The following is an 18,636-nucleotide window of genomic DNA, read 5'->3' as shown; positions in this document are numbered from 1 at the left end:
CAGAAATGAGACATGTATAGAAACAGGACAGTCACATTCAGTAAATCAAAACTCTTGGGAGAGATCATTCAAAAAGTTATCTAGTATCAAGTATGCCTCAGCTATATCAGACTTGTGGCAATTCACTGCTGTATAGAAATTATCAGGCAAAGAGAATTCTATGAGCAAAGGGAGTGGGATGACACTGTGGAAGAATTTCATATCCTAGAACTCTTACAATCCTGGAGGTACATACGAGTTTGATCATAACTAGTCATCACTCATACAAATCTGTTAGAATCATTAGAGATCTAACAATTAGCAGCAGAGGATTCCACCGGGGAATTTGGGGATCAATGTTGAGAGAAAAACCAAAATGTTGGACTTAAGTTCGTGAAAGAAACCAATGAAACAAAAGGCAGGGAATTTAACATGGTGGTTGGAGAGGGTTTGGGTTTTTTTTTAAAAAAATTTTCCTACACAACACAATTAGCCATTGGAACTCATGTCCATAAGGTGAGCAGGATACAAAGAAATTGGCGATGAATACAGATGAGAGTATCCAAATGTACAGAAACGAAGGTTAAAACTTTCCTGATTCTGGGTATAAGGCAACCCTATTGAGGTTTAGGAGGAAACTTTCCCTTGCACAGGAGAACTGTGTACACCTCTCTGGGATTTCCTCTGAAGCCGCCAGGACTGGCTACTTGTTAGCATCTTAGTGCCTCTCTGTCTAGCATAAAGCGGGCAGCATGACAGCTAACCTCCCCTTTGACCTTCCTCTCAGACTAGTGAAGACTCCCTGTTTTGGGGAGGTGTCATTAAAATGGATCCAAGGTCACCAATAAATGGTTCTCGAAGCCACAGAAAACCATGGCTCTGGACTTAAAATAAAACATCCCAGGAGCAGAAAATGTCTGTTCTGACACATGTAGTTAACATGTTAATGCCCATTTCTCACCCTTTACTTGCAATGTGGAAGAAGTCAGACAGGAAATCGCATGGCTCTGGACTCAGCACCATTTCCACTTCTGAGACACCACACAGACCATTTGTTCCCGCAGCTGCTTGGTTTTCATCCCATAAACAACAGGGTTTACTACAGGGGCGACGAGCACGTAGAGATTGGCCAGCAGGATGTGAATGTGTTTAGGGATATTTTGGCCAAAATGGTGGGTTAGGAGAGTGAAAAAGGCTGGGATGTAAAATAAGAGGATGATACAGACGTGGGAGCAGCAGGTGCCAAGTGCCTTGTGCCGGGCGTCTTCGGTGGGCAGCTTGAAGACAGCCCTGAGGATCAGCACGTAGGACACGGCGATGAACACAACATCGACTACAATGGTTAAGAGAAGCATTGAAAAGCCAAACCAGATATTGATGGTTATGTCTGCACAGGCCAGCCTGGCCACTCCAATGTGCTCACAATAGGAGTGCGGGATGATGTTGCTTGCGCAGAAGGGCAGCCGTTTGAGGAGAAAGACAACACAAACAACAATACAAAAGCTTTTGATGACAATGGCCGTGGCTATTTTGCCAATCATCTCATTAGTGAGGACAGTCGTGTACCTCAGGGGGTCGCAGACGGCGACGTACCGATCGAACCCCATGGCCAACAGGATGGCCGACTCGGTGGCAAACCCAAAGCGAACAAAGAACACCTGGATGCGGCAGGAACTGAAAGCAATAGTCTTGGGTCCAAACCAGAAGATGGCCAATGTATTTGGCACCGTAGACGTAGATAATATTAAATCGGCCACTGCCAGCATGGAGAGGAAAATGAACATGGGCTCGTGCAGCCTGCGCTGGGTGGCGATGAGCAGGAGGAGACCACAGTTCCCCACAACAGCCGCCGTGTACATCAGCGCGAAGGGGATGGAGATCCAGGGGTGCCAGGGCTCCAGGCCCGGGATGCCGACCAGGACGAAGGTGAGGTGACTGAACGTTGTGCTGTTGGGCGCGGCCATGGGGCGCTGAGGGTTCCGCTTGGGCACTGGACCTGGCTGGAAGTAGAGACCAGGTCAGTGCTTGCTGACCCCTCTCACACTCATTTTTCACTCCCCGCTCACGCCCTGCACCCCTGGGCCTGAGAGCTGCACTCAGAGCTGCTCAGGGCAGAGCCGGAGCCGGTGACAGGGACCTGTCAGGAACCACAGAAGTGAACATTCTACAAAGAAGCCACAAATCACGCAGGGCCAGGTGGAGAGTGTCAGAGAGCCCAGCTCGTGAAGCCGGCCTCCCTCAGCTCCAGGACACACCCAGAAGCAACAGGAGACAGTTCAGCTGCTTGAGCTCCGTGAGGATTTATCGCCCCAGCTCTGGCCCTGCTGTTATCTACCAACCCTGCGCTCTTGGGGATCCAGGGGGTGACACTCATGGAAAACCATCTCTCTTTCCCAAGTTTCTGCTAGAATCAAAGACAAAGCAATGGAAACACCTGATCTCAGGAAGGAAACAATCCAGCCTCATCTGCATGGAAGATAGCAGAGGGATACATCTCCATTAGCATACAGAATGGAGACCAGTTTTTCCAAAGCAGGAACCACACTGAACTATGGGATACTGAAAGCAGAGAAGCACTGCCTGATGGGAAATCTCTTCTCCAGATGCTAATGAACCCAGGCCAGCTCACACCCAAATTAGTCATTATCCGACCAGTTCTAGTAAGTTGAGCCTATTGACGTCCAAAATACTGAAACTACCTAGTTGCATTGTGAGCTTGTTCAAGGAACATCACCCATAACTAAGGGAGATCAGACTCTATCGTCTCGCCTCTGTTTACCCATAAACAAATCCAGTGTCCTCCTCAAACTATTGTCCTATCTCCATCAAAACTCCGACCCTTATGCAAGAAAAACTGTTCTGATACCTGGATTTAAACTGTACGGCTGTGTCTACATTGGCACCCCTTTCCGGAAAAGGGATGCTAATGAGACACTTCGGAATTGCAAATTCTGCAGGGGATCTAAATATCCCCCACAGAATTTGCATTTACATGGCTGCCGCTTTTTTCCAGCTCAGGGTTTTGCTGGAGAAAAGTGCCAGTCTAGATGCGATTTTACAGAAAATAAACCCTTTTCTGGAAGATCCCTTATTCCTACTTTCAAGTAGGAATAAGGGATCTTCCGGAAAAGGGTTTATTTTCCGGAAAATCATGTCTAGACTGGCGCTTTTCTCCAGCAAAACCCTGAGCTGGAAAAAAGCGGCAGCCATGTAAATGCAAATTCTGCGGGGGATATTTAAATCCCCTGCGGAATTTGCAATTCCGAAGTGTCTCATTAGCATCCCTTTTCCGGAAAGGGGTGCCAATGTAGACACAGCCTACCAGTTCCACTGATACTTCTTCATCTCCTGTCTGATCACATTTGGGGCTCTGCTTTGCTTGTCTCCTGCCCTCTGGACCCCCAGCTCCCATCACCATCTGGGAAACATGATCAGTGCAAGCTCCATGGAGTGGTGAGCTCTCTCTCTTTCTCTCTCTCTTTTCCTCCCCCTCCTCAAGCATAGCCTCCTGTCTCTGCCCTATTTAAAGTGTTATATGGTTAGCTAGCCCTAACAATTGTAATCAGTTTCAATTTAGATTTAATATTGTAACTGTTTTGTGTGTTTATCTATATATTTACTACCCAGAAATGAATAACTTTCATTGTTCAGCTGGTTGCTTTTCTCTCTTTCTTTCTCTTTTGCTCACTTTTCCTCAGGGGATGTTGTTTTGGCTCCCTCATTCGCTCTGCAACAACTCTTCTCGTACCCAAGCTAAAGATCCCGGCAGTGCCCAAAATCCTGTGGGGTTCGCTCATCGTGTGGTTTACCAGTGAATGACTGTGGTGTGAGAGTGGGGATAGGGAAGTTCTGAACCTGGGAGCTTATGAGGATGGCAGCTGAAAGTTCTACTTAATCCAGCCCACTGAGTCCAAAGGCTCATGAGGGTGCAGTGAGACCTTGCTCCCAAACCCAGCCTGCTGAGTCCAGGGACTGAGTGTCTGTGTGTGTTGCTAAGGTCTGAAGAACCCCGTCCTGAGGAACCTTCTTCCTGCAGGAGAGCTCCACTGGGAGTGGGAATTGGCAGCAGGGAGAATTCAGCTCCATAGGAGAGCACAAGTAAGCACAAGCAGCACACGGATTTGAACAACGCGTTTGGTCCCTTTTCAGCTGGTTATTCAGACAACCCCTGAGTCCTGGTCACGTCCATCGCCCCTGGAGTTTCCTACAGTGCTGATTGGCCAGCAGGGGGGATCCATTCTGCTAACCCTGGACCCAGCCCATGGCAAATGAAATTCAGCTTCTCCCCAGCGGGAACTGGGCATCACCGGGCAGAGGAGCCTGCGGGAAAGTTCTAAATGTCGGCTTTAATTAGGAAATTATTATGCGATTCCTGTCTATATCTGAGAGAGTCTGCCTGTCTGTCTCTGGGTGTCCATCTGTCTGTCGGTTCAACCACAGCCACCCAATGTGCTAGGCAGCTACGTCTTACCCTTCTTAAAAGCAAGGTCAGGGCATGGCTGTGCCTGGAATGGGACTGGGTCTCCAAACACCACAGAGAACAGAAACAGACACACCTGTCACCTTTCCCTGCTGTCCAGGACTGCCCAGAGTCTCCTCCGCCCAGGCACACTTTAGAGATGGAGGGAGGGGGCATGGGCAGAAACACTCCTGGCTGTTCCCCCTTGCAGGCAGCGAGGGGAAAGCGGTAGAGGCGGTGGATGTGCAGTTGGCTGCCTTACGCATTCAAATCTGCCCCTGCTGGATGGAGTTTCTGCCCTCTCCTACAGGTGCTGCTCCTGGGGGCGGGGGACAGGCTGGTCAAACCAGACGCTGCTCTGGCCCAGACTGGGAAGGCCCATTGGCGGAAGCTGCACATTGCTCTTTGCTGCTTTATCTCGCTGCCCCAGGCCAGCAGCTGATCAGTGAGGGCTCCATAGAGGCACAGCCAGGCCCAGCTCGGAGACTCCCGGGAGACTCTCCAGGGTAGCAGTTGACCAGGAGCCTCCGGCACAAAATACCCCCCATGGGCTCCTCTGGGCCCTGGAACGTCCGCTCGGTATGGAAATGGCCGAGTGCCCCAGGGAGGGACGTTCCATTGCAAACCCTTCCTGGGCGCCAGGCGCCTCCCTGCCTGAGTGTCTGGAAGTCGAGTCCCTGGGGCCTTTCTCCCGGCTGCAGATGCCCTGTTGCTCACCCCAGCGCTTCTCACTGCTTCATGGCACTGGGCCCTGCCGGAATGGGACTGGGTGCCACAGCGACCCGATTTCCCAAGGACAGAACCTGCCCGGCCCAGAAAGGCAGCAGAGCCAGGCAGGGGCCGTGGGTGAGGCTCTGCCCTTTGCTCTCTGGGACTCACTGGCTGCCCTGGCGCAGGGAGGGAAATGCTGGAGCTGCGGCTGCCAAGCTTGGAGACTGTCTGGGGCCAGCGTGTGCCCCGGGGTCAGTGGGACACGGCACCCAGACAGCCCCACTCGGTGTCCCTGGGCAGCCTTTCCCCAGCCCCCCCAGGCCGGCCCAGCCCCCAGCAGCCCTGACGCAGGGTTTGGGAGCGGAGACGTCGGCTGCTCCATGAGAATTGCACCTTCCCTCCCAGCACAGAGTAACTACAGAGCTTCCGTCTGTCCCTGCCCGTCTGTCCATGCACCCGCCCTCTCTGCCACCTCCAGCGCTGCCCCCGTGTCTGTGTCCCCGACGTTCATTCGCATTTCGTAGCGGAGTCACTGGGGGCTCAGGGTAGGAAATGCTGGTGCCTCTGCCTGGCTCTGCTCTGGGCTCTCGGGCAGAGAAACCGACACTTGTGCCCCTGGCAGCCCGCTCTGTGCTTCCCCTGCCTTTCCTTCCCCTGCAGGCGCCATCCTGCCCCAGCCAACTTGCCCCTGCTCCCAGGGACACCAGGGGCTGTGGGGGGTTCCCCTGGACTGGGTCCTTGGCGAGCTCAGGTCCCACTGATGACACGCGAGGGCCCCTTTCTCAGCAGGGGGGCAGCCATGCGGGAGCCCCCCAAAACACTCACCGGGCTCCTGCCCCAGCCGGGGATGAGGAGTCTCTGCCTGGGATCCAGGTGGGGAGCTGCAGGGGCAGGAACCGCACTGGCCGGGGCTCGGAGGCAGGGACATTTATCCTGCCTGCCTGGGAGTCCCAGCGGGGTCAGAGCCAGCAGGGAGCCCTGGGCACAGAGCAGTTTCCAGCTCAGCCGCAGGCAGGGGCAGGCTGGGATCAGGGGATTTGTGTGTTTAAAGGAGTGATCGTCCTGACGGCTTCGCCCTCGCAAGCCCAAACGCCCAGGCTGCGTGTTCTGTGCGGGGAGCCGGCAGCCTCCACGTGTCCCCCTGAGATCACACTGCAATAGATCAACGAACACAGAAATAGCTCAGTTTCAGAATCACTGGAATGGCCTCAGAGAGACAATGAGAGGTGGGGCCGGCAGCAAGGTGGGTTACAGCAGGTGAGAGCTTTAAACACTGACCCTAGTTACAGCATTCCAGGATTGGAGGAGACCTCAGGAGTCATCGAATGCAGCCTCCTGCTAAAAACAGACCCAATCCCAGTTTAGTCAACCCAGCCAGGGCTTTGTCCAGCCGGGACAAAAAAAAATCCAGGGATGGAGATTCCACTCCCTCCCTAGGGAACCCATCCCAGTGCTTCCCCACCCGCCTAGGGAAATAATTTTTCATGATATCCACCCTAGATCTCCCCCACTGTAACTTGAGACCATTGCTCCTTGTTCTACCTTCTGCCGCCATTGAGAACAGCCTCTCTCCAGCCTCATTGGAACCCCCTGCAGGTAATTGAAGGCTGCTCCCAAATCCCCCCTCACTCTTCTCTTCTGTAGGCTAAATAAATCAAACCCATTCATGATTTTTGTTCTCCTCTTTTTGACTCTCTCCAATACGTCCATGTGCTTTCTTTAGTGGGGGACCTAGAACTGGACACAACACTCCAGATGTGGCCTCCCCAGAGCAGAGTAAAGGGGAATATTCACTTCTCTAGATCTGCCAGCAATGCTCCTAGCAATGTGCTCCAATACGCCACTAAGCTCTCTTGGCTACATTGTGTAGTGCAGCCTAGCTCAGCTCCCTGCCAGGTCCCTCCCCCCACAAATATTCCACCCGCCACTCCCCAAAGCTGCCCCTGCGGCTCTCAGCACGGCAAGTCGCAGGCCGAAGGCTCAGCCCCTGGCAGAGCCAAATCCTGGGAAAGCCGCGCAGGGAGCTGGGGTGAGCTGGTGCAGCGTTCCACATCCTCCCCCTTCCCACCCACCCCTTGAGACCAGGCTCTGAGACAAGGGGAGGCTGACACAGGCTGGGGGCTGCTTTCAGTGCCCTGGCCCACAGGCAGATGGAGGGTCCATGTGGGCCTCATGGCTACCCAGGCCACCCGGCTGAGCTCCAGGCGGCCCAGCCAGTGGCTGGGATCTCAGGGTGGGGCAAAGGGATGCAGGAGCATCCCCCCCCCAGGGAAATGTGGGTGGTTTGGGTGCATCCACTTCCAGACAAACGGGGGGGGGGGCAGCTCCCTTGGTCCTGGGGCCACCTCCCAGCGCCCTCCCATTGTGGGTCTGAGCTCCCATCGTAGCTGCTATGCACCTCTGTCCACTGCTAGGTCGCTCCGGCCCTTCCCCATCCCCATCGCCCGGCTGTGTCCCACTCACTGGGCGAGGGGATGGGCCACCTGCCCGGCCTGTGGCCAGCACTGCCCTGTCTGCCCGGCCATCTGCAGTGTCCCCGAGTCACAGCCTCCCCCCACCCCCCACGGCTGCATGGTTTTTGACTGGACATATGGTGGGAAAGGGACTCGGCAGCTCCAGTCAGCACCACTAGCTGGGCCACCAAGAATGCAGCCAGCCATGCAGCGGGTAAGACAGGCCCCCTGCCCGCCCTGGCTCTGGGCCCCTGGAAGCAGCTGGAATGTCCCGGTCCCTGACACAGGGGCTCCGTGCGCTGCCCCCACCCTGGGGTGATGCTGCAGCTCCCATTGACAAGGCCCTTCAGCCAATAAGAGCTGCAGGGACGGTGCCTGCGGTTGAGGGCAGCACATGGAGCCCCCCGGCCGCCCCTGCACCTGGCAGCCAGAGGGACGGGGCGGCTGCTTCTTGTGAGCCCTGACCAGGGCCTGCGCCTGCCACCCTGCCTCACTCAAAGCCCCCACTTGAACCCCAAACCCCTCAGCCCCCTCCACCTCAGAGCCTGCACCCCAAACCTGCCTCATTCAGAGCCCCTCCCCAACACACAGCCCTCATCCCTGGCCCTCCCCAGTGCCCGGGGCCAGCCCCTGCCCTGTGACAATCAGCCAGGCAGTGGCGGGGGGATGTTCTGATGGGGGATGGGGCATATGGGAAGGGCAGGGCAGGGGCAGAGTGTCTTAAAAGGTGCCGGGCATGGGTGGGGCAAGGGTGTTTGATTTTCTGCAGGCAAAAAGGTGAGACCCCTCCCCCTGCCTCTGGGGTTCAGGCCCAGTTGCTCATCAGAGGCATTTGAGCTTGGACCAGACACACCGGGGAGAATAGACTGTGGGGATTACGCCTGGGCCCTGTCTCCTAAACCTGCCCCCAGTCCCAGCTCCCTTGGCCTGCCCCAGGAACACCCCCTTCTCCACATCCCAACTCGTCCCACCTCTTCCCCCCTGCTCCCCCCCTCCCCCACCTCTGCCTGCCCCCACCTCTCCCCCGCCTCCCCCTAGTGCCTCCTGCCCCAGGGCGGCCGATGGGCATTGAGCTTTGTCACGGAGTGGGCAGGCCCGCCCCCCGCAGGGGTAAGGGGTTTGGCCCCTAAGGCCTGGCAAAGGGGGCTCACCCCTATGAGTGTATCGGTTCCCATGGCCCAGGGCCAATAACCACCTCTTGTCCCTAGGGAGAGTGAGGCCTGGTGGCCAGTCAATAAATACACCCCCTTCCCACAGGGTAGCCCCAAAGTTAGTGACACCCTCCCTTTGCTGAAGGCCATGGGGCCTAGTGGCCAGAGTCAGTAACACCCCTCCCTTTGTTAGGCAGGGACTTGTTCTTCTCAGGCTCTTCCCCTGCCCCGTATCTCTGTCACCGGTTCTCAGTCCAGTGTAACGCAGGGTGGCTGGTACAACGACAACTTTAATACAGCCCCGAACTTCACTAATGGGGACTGAAGAGCAAAGCACCAAATCCGGTTGTCACAGCGAAACAGGGGGGTGACACCAGAACCAACACACAGGGAACGGAGCTGGGGCGCTACAGGTGAGAGGGGATCACGGCGCCATGTTCTCCGTGCTCGGAGACGCACTCTGCAGATGTCCCAGGACAGGCGAAAGGAACCCAATAAAGCCGGTCGATGTCGCAGGGCTCAGGCAGGTGGAAAGTTTTCTCTCATCTTCCCTCAGGTCTGATCTCCTTGACGTGTCGTCCTGTGTGCAGTACGTGAAGGGGAAGGCAAATGATGGAAGTGTGTGTGGTGTGTGTAGAGGGGTGTGTGTGTATGCGTACGGTTGAGATTTTTTCTCTCACTGGAATGTTCCTTGGGGGGAGCAGACCAAACCCAAAATTTCCCACTGGAACGTGTCGGTTTCCACGGCACATGGGCTGGGCAGGGGCGTCAGGGCGGAGCGACGGGTCAGCGAGAGCTCCCAGGCCTGAGTTACACAGCAGGGGAGTTCACAGGGTGGTTAGGGCGAGCTCTGCGTGATTTGGAGCAGGGGTTTGACCCTGGATCCCACGTGAGCTGCCGTAGCGCTGGGCTGGGGGGTTCTCTGTGCCCCGCAAGGTCAGTGTGTTGTGGGCGCATCCCCACTGACCCAGGTCACTTGGCCGTTGTCCAGGCCCTGGGCTGGGATGCAGTGGAGTGGAGCCAGAGGCCTGTGTGAGTCCAGCATCCATCGCATAAGGACAATAGACTGTACTGGCGCTCGGCCTGTAATTTTCTTCCCAGCTGTTCTCAACTATCTATTTGGATGGGAGGCAGAAGAGACCCAAACTGAAGACCTTGATTGCTTCCACTGTCACCTTAAATAGGTTTTCCATGAGGCAGGAGCCCTTTGTTCAATGGCCCTCACCTCGCCCAAGAAAAGTGAAGCCATCCAAGAGGGAGGATCGTATTAGATGGCCAGGTCACCTGACTCTAGTATCTCCGTGTCCATGACTCAGTGGTGGAGTGGAGCATGCACATGCAGGCCCGGCCTTTTCACAGTCCATTGTCCTCAGAGATGGCCTGCCAGCCCCATCTGCCTTTTCCATTGTGGCACCTGACGTGTGAGCAGTGGGTGTCACCCAAAGTAGCACAGCTCCACTACAGATACGTGGTCAAAGTGCCTCAGTTCAGATGCAGAAATGAGATAGGCATGCAAATAGGACAGTCACGTTCAGTAAATCACAACCTTTCCCGTGACACCTCACATGCGTTATCTGGTGTAAAGCGTATCTGAGTCCTGTCACAGGCATATCTGTGCTGTGTCTACATTGGCACCCTTTGCCAGAAATGTTTAAAACGGAACAGTTTTCCATTATGATTATTTCCGGAAAAAGCGCGTCTACATTGGCAGGATGCTTTTCCGGAAAAGTGTCCATGCCAATGTAGACGTGCTTTTCTGCAAAAAAGCCCCGGTCGTCATTTTCGTGATCAGGGCTTTTTTGCGGAAAAGAAATCTGTGCTGTCTACACTGGCCCTTTTCTGGAACAGTTTTCCGGAAAAGGACTTTTGCCCGAACGGGAGCAGCATAGTTTTTCCGGAAAAGCACTGATGATTTTACAGTAGATCGTCAGTGCTTTTCCGGAAAAGCAAGTGGCCAGTGTAGACAGCTTTCATGTTATTCCGGAAAAGTGGCTGCTTTTCCGGAAAAAGAGGCCCAGTGTAGACACAGCCCTGGAGTGTCACGACACAGGTAAATCTCTGGGCTGTTCCAGGCTTTCCCAGTCGTGCCGCGATTCACTGCTGTACAAAAGCCTTCAGGAGAGCAGAATTCCATGTGCATAAGGCGGTGGGACGACTGTGCAGAGGAATGTCACATACTGGTATTCTTACAATGCTGGCAACATGTATGAGCTCAATTTAAATACAAAACCGCTAGTTCAGTCCACAGTAGTCCAAGATGCCGTCTAAACGAACCACGTTTCCCATCCTGGTGCACCATGGCAGCACATTAATAGATGGAACGTGGAGTAACGGTAGTTCAGAATAGGAAGCCTAGTCCGAACTACCTAGTTCATACCGCATGTAGCCGCGGGCACGGAGTCCGAACTAGCGGACATTTAAAAATGGCGGTGCCCGGCGACATGCAAATGAAGCCCGGGAAATTCAAATCCCGGGCTTCATTTGCAACTCCGGTTGACTACATTACCACCCTAGTTCGAACTAGGGTGGTAGGGTAGACATACCCATACAGACGGCAGGATTAGCAGCACGGCGCGAAGTATCAACTGTTCTTACATAGCACAAGGAGACGTCGGAACTCCAGGACGAAAGGTGAACAGGGTACAAAATATCCTGGAGATGAACGGAGAGGAGAGTATACACTTTTATAGCAAGGAGGGGGAAGTGTTTATTTCGCAGGGACTGAAAACGTCCTGCTTCCACGGACAAGCCAGCTCTACCTGTGGGGGTTTAGGAAGAACCTTTCCCTTGCGCGGGATAGCTGTGTAAACCTCCATGGGGTTTCCTCTGAAGCAGCCAGAACTGGCTACTAGAGACAGGATACGGATCAGATGGATCAGAGCTCTGATCCAGCCTGGCTAGTCCTATGTCCCCAGATATCTAATGGCCAAAACCATTCTCTAACCGGAGGAGTGTCTCTGAGGTATGTGATGTGGCAGCAGCACTCCATGGAATGTAGAGATAGTTGATGCCCAGCAAGGTGAGTTAGCTATCCCATCACTTGCCCATCGCTTCTTTGTGCCTGTCTGTCTGGCATAAAGTGGGCAGCAGAAGAACAAATCTCCCCTGTGGCCTTCATCTCAGACAAGTGAAGCCTCCTTATTTGGGGGGGTGTTACTAAAGCGGATCACAAGGTCTCCAATAAATAGACCAGGCAGCCACATTGAGCCTTGACCGAGGATTTGCCGTGAAACTTCCCTGGGGATGAAAATGTCTGTTTAGCTACATGGAGTTAATGGGTTAACGTTCCTGTCTTGGGTCCAATGGGCTCTATCCTTGCAGTGTGGAAGATGCCAGCTAGGAAGTAACATGGCTCTAGACTCAGCACCATTTAGCACCCTTTCCACTTCTGAGACCACAGGCAGCCTATTTGTTCCCGCAGCTGCTTGGTTTTCATCCCATAAACAACAGGGTTTAATACAGAGGGGATGAGCACATAGAGATTGGCCAGCAGGATGTGAATGTGTTTAGGGATATTGTGGCCAAAGCGGTGGGTTAGGAGAGTGAAAAAGGCTGGGATGTAAAATAAGAGGATGATACAGACATGGGAGCCGCAAGTGGCGAGAGTTTTGCGTCGGGCGTCTTTGGTGGGCAGCTTGAAGACAGCCCTGAGGATCAGCACATAAGAGACAGCAATAAACACAACATCTAGTATAACAGTTACAATAGGCACTGCCAAGCCATACCAGATATTGAGAGAGATGTCTGCACAGGCCAGCCTTGCCACACCGATGTGCTCACAGTAGGAATGCGGGATGACATTGCTTGCACAGAATGGCAGCCGTTTCAGAAGAAAAACATCAGGGATAATTATACAAAAGCTTCTGATGACAATGGCCGTGGCTATTTTTCCAATTTTCGTGTTGGTGAGGATAATCGTGTATCTCAGGGGGTCGCAGACGGCGACGTACCGATCGAACCCCATGGCCAGCAGGATGGCGGAATCTACGGCAAACCCAAAGTGCACAAAGAACACCTGGGTGAGGCAGGAAGTGAAGGAAATGGCCTTGGGTCCAAACCAGAAGATGGCCAGCGTGTTGGGCACGGTGCAGGTGGATAACAGTAAGTCGGCCACCGCCAGCATGGAGAGGAAAATGAACATGGGCTCGTGCAGCCTGCGCTGGGTGGCGATGAGCAGGAGGAGACCACAGTTCCCGAGAACAGCCACCGTGTACATCAGCGCGAAAGGGATGGAGATCCAGGGGTGCCAGGGCTCCAGGCCCGGGATGCCGACCAGGACGAAGCTGAGGTGACTGAACGTTGTGCTGTTGGGTGCGGCCATGGGGCGCTGAGGGCTCCGCTTGGGCGCTAGGCCCGGCTGGAAGCAGAAACAAGGTCAGTGCTTTCTGCGCTCGCGCCCCTCACACTCACTTCTCACTTCCCACTCACGCCCTGCATCCCTGGGCCTGAGAGCTGCACTCAGAGCTGCTCAGGGCAGAGCCGGAGCCGGTGACAGGGACCTGACAGGAGCTCAGAGCTCAGAGGTGACCACTCGATAAGCCAGCCACAGAGCAGGCAGGGCCGGGCGGAGAGTCTCAGAGAGCCCAGCCCGTGAAGCTGGCCTCCCTCAACTCTGGGACACACCTGGAAGCAACAAGGGAACGTTCAGCTACTCGAGCTCCATGATGATTTATTGCCCCAGCTCTGGCCCTGCTCCCTGCTTTGCCACTGAGACGCTGAACCCCCTGGGGAGCTGTAGAGCCCATGAACACAGCGGCCACTCAGAGTTACCTCAGTGCAGAAAGGGGCACTAATGGATTCGGAGCCTGGGGACACAGGACTGGGCCCAGGATCCCAGCTGTGGCCGAACCGGCACCAGACACGGCGGGGATAGAATCTCCCTGCACCTACAGACAGTCCCCGGCCATAGAGCCACCCGAGCGCGTTTGGCTCCATTTTGCTAACTCTACTCCCCCGCCAATGGGCCATTGTGGCACATGCAATTCACCCTCACCTAGCATCTGTCTGCAAGCCAATTCTAATAACTGGCTGTCATCACTAAAGTACAAAATTCTACTAGATAGTGGAGAGAGCCTGCCTGTCCGTCTGTCTGTCTGGGGAAGAGCTCCTCCGAAAAGATTGGCGCAAGCACCACCACATTTGGGAGGCAGCTTCCTTTTACCACAACTTACAGAAGATCCGGGGCTTGCTGTGTGGAGAAAGCGGCGTGTGCCCGAGAAGCTATTGCTCCTCCGGAAACTATACAGGAAAGCGACAGACTCAGTTGCAAAGGCGCCTCGGTCTCTCGATCAGGATGGGACCCGCCCCAGGCTCCCATTCTGGTGGGCAGGCGAGGCTGAAACTGCACAGGACCACTGCTGGAGGTGCCGCTTTGTGAGGAGAGAGGGGAGAGTGCACATTTTGCTCCACTCCTGACGCTCGCAGGGGAAAGCAGGGGGCAGATGAACCTGAACCTTCCCCTGTGGGGGACATGCCCGGCTCGCCCAGCTGTGCTCGCTGGAGCTGCAGCAGCCGTGGAAATGAGATCACCTGGCCCCAGGTTGTGGTGGGGAGAGAGGGCTGGAGCAGTCCTCCCTCCCCAGGGCAGCCTACACACAGAACCCCTCCTCAGCCCAGCCCAGGGTGATGGCTCAAAGGAAGCCCAGGCATGTTCATAGTATTATAAAATCCTGAAAAGTTCCTTGAGTGTCAGCCCCGAGCATGGCCGGGTCCCCTCACAGCACCAGGGGCAGGCCCCTGAAAAGAAATGAAACCTCTGGATCCCCTCTGCAATCGGTGGCTGACGAGTGCATATCCGGGCGAACCCAGAGAAGTGTCATGGACGTTCCCCCACAGCTACTCCGGCTGGAGTTTCCTGCCCTTCGCAGGAGCCCTGGTCCTGCTCCCGGGGCAAGGGGCAGGCTGGTCAAACTGGACCCTACTCCAGCCCAAGTTGGAGAGTCCCATTAGCAGGATCCCCGTGTTGCTCTTTGATGTTTTCACTAACATAAGAACATAAGAACGGCCATACTGGGTCAGATCAAAGGTCCATCTAGCCCAGTATCCTGTCTGCCGACAGTGGCCAGCACCAGGTGCCCCAGAGAGGGTGGACCAAAGACAACGATCAAGCGATTTGTCTCCTGCCATCCCTCTCCAGCCTCTGACAAACAGATGCCAAAGACACCATTTTATCCCCTGGCTAATAGCCTTTTATGGACCTAACCTCCATGAAATTATCTAGCTTCTCTTTAAAGTCTATTATAGTCCTAGCCTTCACAGCCTCCTCTGGCAAGGAGTTCCACAGGTTGACTACATGCTGTGTGAAGAAGAACTTTCTTTTATTAGTTTTAAACCTGCTACCCATTAATTTCATTTGGTGTCCTCTAGTTGTTCTATTATGGGAACTAATAAATAACTTTTCTTTATCGGCCCTCTCCACACCACTCATGATTTTATATACCTCTATCATATCCCCCCTCAGTCTCCTCTTTTCTACACTGAAAAGTCCCAGTCGCTTTAACCTCTCCTCATATGGGATCCGTTCCAAACCACTAATCATTTTAGTTGCCCTTTTCTGAACCCTTCTGTGACGTAGTGGGGGTACCTGGCTGGTTTCTATGCTGCTGGCTCTGGGGGAACCCCCACTGGCTGCCGTGGGTACCACGACCCAGCAAAACAGGATGAGTCACTATGCAAACCAGTGGCCAGACACCCCCCATGGAGAGGAACAAAGGAAGGTGGAATGCTGCCTTGGCTGGGGGGCAGGGCTGGAAGTTAGGGAGTTGGTTGCTGGCTGTCGGAGGGCATGGAGGAGAGCCTAGGAGAAGGGGCTGGAGTTTAGGGGCCCAGTCTCCCCCATCTCAAGGGGGCCTGAGGCATCCTAGCCCAGTTCCTGTGACCAGATTACATCTGTGCTGCGCTGTGCTGGAGGAGCAATAAACCACCCTCAATTCCACTGGCTGGTGCAGTCTGTTTGTGCCATTTCGGGGTGCAGGAGACGGGGAACCCCCAACGCGCCGTCACACTGGTGTCAGAAGTGGGATGCACTGCACCCCGTGGATGAAGCTCCCAGCGGCAAGCGACAAGGCGCAGTAGAAGCAAGAGCCCTGGAGCCAGGCGTGCTGGAGACAGAGCGAAGCGGTTCCTGGGAATCGTGGGGCGCTGCAGCACTAGACTGGTGAGTCTGCACCGAGGGGCCCAGCGGGCAGATGGCCTACGCCCGACTCTTGAAGGCAGAGCTGGTGGGGCTGTGCAGAGAGAGGGGCTTGCCTGTGCGGAAAGCAACCAAGGCCCAGCTGATTACCCAGCTGGAAGAGAATGACCAGCCACAGGGCCAGGATCTTGTCCCCAGGGGAAGCAGCCAGACCCCCCGTGAGAGTGTGTCAGGCTCAGAGAGGGGGAGGAGTGCTGGAACCCAACGGAGAGATGAGACAGCGTCTCCCGGGAGGCCTGCAAGCCGTAGCCCATCTAGGGCAGGGGCCAGCCCAGCGGAGCTGCGGCGGCTGGAGATCCAGCTGCGGATCAGGGAATTGGAAGTAGAGGACCGAGAGAAGGACCGCCAGGACCGAGAGAAGGAGCGCCAAGATCGAGAGAGGCAGCGACAGCATGAGCTGGCCATGGCAGAGCGGAGAACCGGCGGGGCACCGGCTGCGCCAAGTGCGGATGGGCCCCAAGGTCCCAGGGCTGCCAGCCACTTGGAGAGGCTCGTGGTGGCCCAATTGAAGGACATGGGTGGCATAGACGGGTTCCTCAGCTCCTTTGAGAGGGCCTGTGGACTGCAACGGGTTCCCCCAGCTGACTGGCTGCAGGAGCTCATCCCCGCACTGAGCCAGGAGGCGGCCGGAGTGCTCAGTCAGCTGGAGGACCTACAGCCAGGGGATTACAACCGAGTCAAGGAGGCCCTGCTGCACAAGTTCGGGCTGACCCCCGAGAGGTACAGGAAGAAGTTCCGGGGGGTACAGAAAGGGCCACGGGAGACCTTTGTGGACCTGGCCTCCCGCCTGGCGCAATACTGCCGCAAGTGGGTGTCTGGAGTCGGAGCCCAGACCGCAGAGGAGCTGCTCAAGCTGGTCATGATGGAGCAGTTCTATGAAGCGTGCCCACCCAAACTGAGGCTGTGGCTCAAGGACCGGAGACCAGAGAACCCCCAGGAGGCCGGGAGACTGGCGGACGAGTTCACGGAGAGCCGGTCCGGGTGTGAACGGGAGTCCCGGAGAGAAAGGGAACCGCGCAGAGACCGGATCTCGGCTGAGCGACGGAGGGAGTCAACTACGGGGCGAGACCAAGGAACAGGTCGTCTGCGCCCCAGAGAACCAGCCAGGGCCTGGACAGAGACAGCCCAAAGCCTAACTTGCCATCGCTGTGGGCAAAAAGGCCACAAGAGGGCTCAGTGCACCAGGTCCCATGACCGGGGACTTTCCAGGGTTAACTGGCTGGGGCGGGAGGAAGGGCAGGCTGCCCCAGAGGCAGGGGCTGGCAGGCAAACCTCAGCTCAGAGAGAGGGGAAGGATGCTCAGTGCACCTCCCCTGGGAGGTCTGATTCTCAGGAGGCGGATTTCTCCGTGTACCGGGTGGGGGCAGGACGGCCCCTGCGGAGCGAGTGCCTCATACCCCTGGAGGTGGATGGTAGGAAGGTGACGGGCTTCTGGGACACGGGGGCGGAGGTGACTCTGGCCCGATCTGACATAGTGGCCCAGGAGCGGATACTACCCCACGCGCAGCTGACCCTGAAGGGCATAGACGGGTCCCCGTTTAAGGTGCCTGTAGCCAGGGTGCATCTGAAATGGGGGGCGAAGGAAGGCCTCAAGGAAGTGGGGGTGCACCCGCACTTGCCCACCGAGGTGCTGATGGGGAACGACCTAGAGGAGTGGCCCCATGAATCCCAGCGGGCTCTAGTCACTACCCGGAGCCAGAGCCAGCGGGGGGCTGACAACGTGGGTCCAGGGAAGGACTCCTGGCAGCGTCCTCAGGGTCCCATCCCAGTGGACACGGGGTCCAGCCAGGCTGGGACTCCGGACCTAGGCAGAGGTGGGGGACAGGTCCCGATCCCTGCCTCAGCAGCTGAATTCCAGGCTGAGGTGCAGGCAGACCCCTCCTTGCAGAGGCTGAGGGACCAGGCTGGCCTCCGTGCAGCTCAGCCCCGGGGGAGAGGTGGCCAGGAGAGATTCCTGCGGGAGCGTGGGCTCCTGTTCCGTGAGTGGCTCCCCCCCAGGAAGGTGAGGGCATGGAGGGTAGAGCGGCAGCTGGTCGTCCCCCGAAAGTATCGCCTCAAGCTGCTGTATTTGGCCCACGATTCCCCCGTTGGGGGCCACCGGGGGATCCGGAGCACCCGGCTGAAGCTGCTCCAGCACTTCTATTGGCCGGGAATCTTTACAGCCGTGCAGCGGTACTGCCGGTCCTGTGACTCCTGCCAGAGGGGCGGGAAGGCCCAAGACAGGAGGAAAGCGGCTTGGGGGTCTCTACCCCAGATAGACCCTCTGGGCTGGCTGAGAGAGTTATGGGAGGGGAAGTCCTCCCTGGATGGAGCATCGGGGGTGGAAGCCGCCCTGGCTGTCCAGAGAAGGCTCGCTGGGCTCATGGCCCCGGCCCGAGAGACCCTGGCCAGAGATCAAGGCCAGCGGAAGGGTGGGTGTGACCCCCGAGGACAGGCCTGGGCCAGTCACCCTGGAGCGGGGCGGCGAGTGGACAGAGGGAAGCCAATTCATGTGGGGCCTCGCCACGGCCGGCCCGAGTCAAGGGGAGCACCCATGTCCCCAGGGCGGGTTCCCACGCAGAGGACCCGAACTTCCCTAGGTCACGAGCGGAGTGACCCTGCTCAGTTCGCTCTCGGAGGGGGGAGAACTGTGACGTAGTGGGGGTACCTGGCTGGTTTCTATGCTGCTGGCTCTGGGGGAACCCCCACTGG

The 18,636-nt window shown here is 56.2% G+C and overlaps 2 protein-coding genes across 2 annotated transcripts; both read right to left on the bottom strand.

The window, feature by feature from the left end:
* Positions 1–992: 992 nt before the first annotated feature.
* Positions 993–1,943, bottom strand: LOC149526049 (olfactory receptor 52B2-like). The gene has a single exon (XM_089777006.1). The coding sequence runs from the start codon at positions 1,941–1,943 to the stop codon at positions 993–995; it is 951 nt and encodes a 316-aa protein (XP_089633132.1).
* A 9,561-nt stretch (positions 1,944–11,504) lies between these two features.
* LOC102462737 (olfactory receptor 52B2-like) lies at positions 11,505–13,074 on the bottom strand. Its single transcript, XM_075922429.2, has one exon. The coding sequence runs from the start codon at positions 13,072–13,074 to the stop codon at positions 12,124–12,126; it is 951 nt and encodes a 316-aa protein (XP_075778544.2). The 3' UTR covers positions 11,505–12,123.
* Positions 13,075–18,636: the final 5,562 nt, after the last annotated feature.

This window comes from Pelodiscus sinensis, chromosome 1 (genome assembly GCF_052426305.1).
Source record: "Pelodiscus sinensis isolate ZL-2025 chromosome 1, ASM5242630v1, whole genome shotgun sequence".
NCBI classification, from domain to species: domain Eukaryota; kingdom Metazoa; phylum Chordata; order Testudines; family Trionychidae; genus Pelodiscus; species Pelodiscus sinensis.
The sequence above is the reverse complement of the archived record's forward strand: the minus strand, read 5'-3'. Positions and strand labels throughout refer to the sequence as shown.

What these genes read in the sequence shown, in the direction of transcription:
- LOC102462737 (XM_075922429.2), bottom strand. Translation starts at nt 13,074, where the DNA reads ATGGCCGCACCCAACAGCACAACGTTCAGTCACCTCAGCTTCGTCCTG.
- LOC149526049 (XM_089777006.1), bottom strand. Translation starts at nt 1,943, where the DNA reads ATGGCCGCGCCCAACAGCACAACGTTCAGTCACCTCACCTTCGTCCTG.